At 39.2% G+C, this 5,902-nt stretch overlaps 1 protein-coding gene across 8 annotated transcripts in view; it reads right to left on the reverse strand.

Annotated features, from left to right (window-relative positions):
- Positions 1–3,308: 3,308 nt before the first annotated feature.
- The window catches only part of LOC107700716 (MAP7 domain-containing protein 1-like), a 44,022-nt gene continuing 41,428 nt past the window's right edge, over positions 3,309–5,902 (reverse strand). For all 8 annotated transcript variants that reach the window (XM_016502470.1, XM_016502469.1, XM_016502468.1 and 5 more), the window contains one exon: positions 3,309–3,499. In XM_016502470.1, coding sequence (XP_016357956.1) covers positions 3,489–3,499 — 11 coding nt within the window. In that variant the 3' untranslated portion in view covers positions 3,309–3,488. The remainder of the gene's footprint in view (positions 3,500–5,902) is intronic.

Consider the following 5,902-nt stretch of genomic DNA (forward strand, 5'->3'; position numbering starts at 1 on the left):
CATCTCTCACTGGGAGAACTGCAAAACAGGCCTGTTTGATAAGTACCCAGCACTCAAACACCAATAACAATTTCCAATGGGCTTATTTTGAGCACCAGCCATACTGCACCCTCGCGTCAATATGTCATCGTACGATAACAGCTGTGGGAATGGGACTTACTGCCTGGGAGATAAGACAGCTGAGAGTGAGTGTGAGTGAGAGCGAGTAGGGCTGGGGACAGCAGTTTGTTTGAAGTCCTTTGATGGTGTAGAAACTCGCAGTGTGGAGCGATGGATGTTCACTCACCACAGAGCTTGACCGCTCGATAACCCTTATACTTCATGAAAAGGGGTGGTATGGATGACATGTTTGCCTTTCAGCAACATTTATTAGATGTTTATGGCTAGTTCAACACTATTTTTCCCAACAAACAGCAACAAACACCAGATTCCAATGGTTGTTGGGTTTTCTGCATCACTGAAACTTTGTGTCACTCTAAGTTTGAGTTCCAGATAGAGTGTTTCAGTCCGTATTAGTGGTGGGAATTTTTCTGTGAATCTTTGCGCAGGTTATATCATTACGCCAAGTAGGTGGTGACAATTGTCTTTATGAGTGAGTCATTAGAAACATTCACACAAGAAAATCAATCCTGTGTAAAGCACACATCATCAATAAGGTGTGTACTAAATTTGATCTTCTGATATCACTGTTTTAAAGGCACTTTAAGTGTTTTCACATTAAATGTTTTAGAATGTCCTGCTGTTTTTAGTGATTGAAATAATTGCCGTGGGTGATTTATATGGATTGCTAATGGCCAAAACTTGCATTTTGATCACATATTTTTGTTTTACTCTTTTGAGAGGTGATCTAAATATTTTAAGATTGGAACAGATAGAAAATTGACAGGCTTGTGCTGCAGTTCTATGGATGTTTTGCCCGCCAGGTCTTCAAGCAGTCATGTCACTGAAAACTAAGAATTGGTATGTGTCTATATGAGTGATTTAAACACCGATTCATTCAGGAATTATACACATGAATGAGTCAATAAATCATTCATTACTGTTAGATTGAAAAACATTGATTCATTTAGGAACGATATGCTTGATATGCGCAACGGTGAAACTACTTTCGCTATTGTTTTTTTTTTTTTTTTTCAGTTGGTAGAGCAAAAGTAAACAATCTTACTGGCAGTAGTGTATAAAATGTAAGTTACAATTTTTTTTTCAATCTCACTAAACAATAAACAAAGTAGACTATAGGCTATATTACATTTTCTGAAGTCGTGTTCAAATCTTTAACCCAATTTGCTTTATGCTTGTGCTATATGAAGTTCTTTGCTTGTTAGCTTTATGAAGTTATCAGAGGAACTCCAGAAAGGCCCTGACGAGATAACAGGCTGTAATTCAACGTCAAAAACTTTATGGTGTGTTTCCCCATCTCACACCCAAGCTATTCCAGGACTGTTTGAGTGACATGACCTTACTATGAAAGTACTTACGTCTTCTTGTTTCCATCACATCTACGCCAATCGTATACCTTCCACTGGTCCTCATTCTTTGTAAATTAATTCATCACCTTGACATTGCCTCAGTGCTGTAACTCACTAGCAACTGACATAGGCCTAAAAATAGCCCCTCTTATTTTCCCCAGCAGGACAACACAAGCGGTACCCGCAATTGGAGCAATCCCCACAGCAACAGCTCAATGTTGAAACAAACCCGTCATTTGTGGGACCATCTAAAGTTACAGGGAACACTAGGCCAGAAAATATAACGAGTCCCATAGTTCACATTCTTCTTTGAAACAGAGGCAGCAAAGAAAAATAAATGTTGGCAACCTGTCTGAATGTCTTCGGGGGAGAGAAACCTGATCGGTGGGTCTGTGCATACATGTTGATTTGCTGCCCCCTACTGTGTATGAATATGACAGATGTGTCATAATGGACAATAATAAACCATAACCTCTGACAAACTGTGCTACAAAGGTCAGAGTTACATTGGTTACAGAAGTCTCACCTTACAGACGTGAAACAGGAGAAATATTAAAAAAAAACAGGATGTAGAGTTTGAACCTAAAAAGAGGCAAAAAAGAACCTCTTCTCAACAATGCAAAATCTTCTGAAAAGTAACCATGGTGATTGTGGTTTAGTGCGACTTGAGTTCTGAACACAAGCTTTGGGGGTGGGGGGGTTAGATGTCATGCTATACAGATGGCAAGAGTGCTGAAGCATGTGCACAAAGGTCACGGGGATGTGAGCTTGGTGGTGGGTTTGATACAGGCATCTAACTCATGGCCTTCTGGAAAAGCATAAGTAGGGGCAGCTGAGCCATCTTGGACCTTGTTAGATTTCCCAAAAAGATATGCATTACCTCTATAATCACAGATCATCGCTATATCACTCAGATTGTATCTACAAATACAGCAGTCTAAAGAAAGAGTTTTTCCCCCATTAAATTTAAATTGCATTGGACATTGACTGTTTGCATACTAGTTTGCACTCATGTTCTAACAATGTTCCAGAGTGGCTATAAATTGCCATAATTTGGAGTTAAATAGGACACCTTTGGGTATTGGCGATCTGTTCTGGTTTATAAATAGGCATACACTTGAAATAACAGGCATTTTATCAACAAGAAAACCAGGAATTTTACGACAAGGCTCTAACACAGAACATGTGAGTTAGTGACAACAGTTTCTTACAATGATAAAGCCAAGCCATCTTTAAAGTTAAACATTTAAAACAAACTTCGGTATTGCAGTTGCATGTGCATCTGGCTGTTGATATTTGGATATTACACATTTCTTATGTAAGTAAGCATTTGTAAGCTCAGGCATTTGTCCATGTTTACATCTGTATGCATTAATCTGGTGCAACTATGGCATTAAAAATTATTTCACTATGAGACAATATTAAAAACATCTCTAGCATTAAAAAACTCAGTGGAGTTCAGACATGGCAGTCCCTTTCATTCTGTTTTATTCACAGATAGTCTCCTCCCATTGTCCAATTTACATTATTCACATACAAATGTACCCAGTAGTTACAATTCTCTTCAAGTTAAATAACTAAACATTGAAAAATAAAACACCCAAAGCACTTCTGCGTTCAACACATAATAGCATGAATAACGACAAGGATTATTGTTTGTCACAAGCCTTTTTAAAAAAAAAAACAAACAAACAAAAAACCTAACATTGTACTGTGGTGATCAGCAAGAAGCATGAATTGGTCTGCCATAAAGTGTGTGAGGTCAAGGTCTTGATGAATGGTGATTCTGGTGTACGCTGGCGTTTAGCTCAGCTTGATTGTTGTGTAGCTTCCTTGTAATTTCCATCAAGCCCCATAAGAGAGGCTCTGATGGTGGGGTTGCTCTGTACAGTCTAAACAGGAGACAGTTTTGGGTTTGGCACAGATCTCTTGCATGCTGTGCTTCTTTCCACCGGGTCCCTCAGGCAGACGGTGTTGAGGGACTCACAGATTCAAGGCTTCATTCAACAGTTTATGACCTCAGAGGACCTCTGGAGGAAGAATATGGAGATTAGAAATGTAACTGTTAAATGTATTACAAAATGTAATGAATCAATTCGATTTTCAAAAATTAGGACACACTGCTTAGATCCTCAAAGCTCATGAACTGATTTTTTTCAGCCTCTTACGGCATAAGCATCACGTTTTGAGGGTGCTTTCACACCGAAACAGGGATTAAAATTATTACAATGTTGCTTTTTATTCTTGGTGCGGTTCGCTTTCACACAGCAAAGTTTCTAAACAGACCAAATTTGTTAATACAAGTCACGCGTGAGTAAACTGTTCTCTCATTGGTCAAAGTTCCACGGTTTATTTTCCGGGATTCCACTTAGCTGTCAGGGCTGTCTTCCGTCAGGATGGAACGACAACAGCTTCGCGGGCTTATTGTTGTTTTTTTTTGTAGCTGTCGTTATATTAATTTATCATTTTGAGCAGGAGTCCAGAATTCATCGGGAAAACATTTTTTTAAATGCACCTACTGCCAGGTTCCGAAACAACGGGCCAGGTGTGAAAGCACCCTCAGACTGTGTCCTTTATGAAATGTAAATTTTTTTTTAAATGCTTAAAAAGCACTTATAACCACATGTCAAGATCACCTGGATTTTAAAGGGGTGGTTGATTGTGATTTCACTTTTTTAATGTTAGTTAGTGTGTAATGTTGCTGCTGTTTGATCATAAACAATATCTGCATATCGTCTTTTAAAATTCTGGCAGTTTAATGCCTACAAAAACGACTGGTAAGGGACTACAACGAGTTACTTCCCAGGTCCGTTACATCAAGAACCCAGAATTTTACATAAACCCCGCCTCCGGGAAAACAGCGTATCTAAAAGTATGAGACAACAACAAACAAAAATCTTAGGCCTACCATTAAAAGCCGTGCTTGCACAGGTTCTGAGCGATACTCTTCACTAATATCCTCTGTGTCTCAATCGGGCTCAAATTGATAAGCAATATAGACGACGTCATTGTTTATAATACAACCGGAGCACATGCCACTGTGAGGGGCGGGACGTTTAGACGCACGCTAGAGGCTATTTAGCCAATCACAACACACTGGGCCAGCTAATCAATCAGAGCCCATCGTGTATTTCTGAGGGAGGGGCTTCATAAAAGCAGGAAATGATCAGCGCGTTCAGAGGAGAAGGGACAGAGCGGTGTGGAATAAAGGTAAATTATGTGAAAAATTATGCGTTTTTTAACAAACGAAGCATTAACACATGTTAGACTGCACCCCATAAACACAATCAAGCCTATAAAAAAAACAGTCAACCACCCCTTTAATAAACTGAATAATGATGAATTATTTAGATACACTACTGTTCAAAAGCTTGAGGGCAGTAAGATTGTTTTTATTCTTTTATTCTGGAAGGATGCATTTAATTGATCAAAAGTGACATTAAAGGACTTGCTATTAAATCAAAGAATCCTGAAAAAATGTATCACAGGTTCCACAAAAATATTAAGCAGCACAACTGTTTTCAACATTGATCATGTGACACTGAAGACTGGAGTAATGGCTGCTGACTATCACAGGAATAAATTACATTTAAAATATACTCAGATAGAAAACAGTTATTTTAAACTGTAATTATATTTCACAATATTACTGGTTATTACTGTATTTTTAATCAAATATATTCAACCTTGGTGATCATAAAATAGTTCTTTCAACATTTTAAAATCTTTCTAACCCCAAGCCTTTGAACAGTAATGTATGATCAATGTTTTAATGTTTCATGATCAATAACTCAGGAACTCATGCCCATTCCTAGTTTTAGCTGGTTTAAGTAGGTCATTAGTTTATCAAAGTTTGGTTAACTGGTATGGACCCATTTAAGTTGGATTCTCCAGCAAAGTGAACAAAAAATTAGCACTTTAGTGCTGAGAAAATGTACGTATCTATCTTCGTAGTCACATGATACATCCGTGATAATTCTAAACTTAACATGAGATGAGAGTCGCGCTCCACATATGGCAAAGCAAAGATCCTGGATATTACTTTGGATTAAAAATGTACATCTCAGTTTACGAGAGCTGGCATGGCATGAGGTAAACCCCCTTGTGTTTTCTTTAACGATGATTAATGACTGGAGGGCTGTCTGCAGGAGGACAGGTGAAGGTACATGCTGAGGGGAGCGGGACCAAGTAATGCTGACCAGGCCGAGGGAAAGGGGGGTGAAGAGCTAAGCCAAGGGGTCCTGTTTCCAGTCTTGGGTGCCAGCGAGGCCGGATCAGGTCTCCCTGACACCATTTCAGGAATCCAGCTCAGTGCCAGGCTCTTCACCCCGTTACCCCTGCTTGACGCACCCGCAGGGCAACATACAGCCACTATGACACCCACACCTGAGACAACATTAACCCTCCAAGTGCAAAAAAAGATGACAATGACT

Source organism: Sinocyclocheilus anshuiensis, unplaced genomic scaffold, assembly GCF_001515605.1.
Source record: "Sinocyclocheilus anshuiensis isolate Anshui unplaced genomic scaffold, SAMN03320099.WGS_v1.1 scaffold782, whole genome shotgun sequence".
Classification (NCBI taxonomy): domain Eukaryota; kingdom Metazoa; phylum Chordata; class Actinopteri; order Cypriniformes; family Cyprinidae; genus Sinocyclocheilus; species Sinocyclocheilus anshuiensis.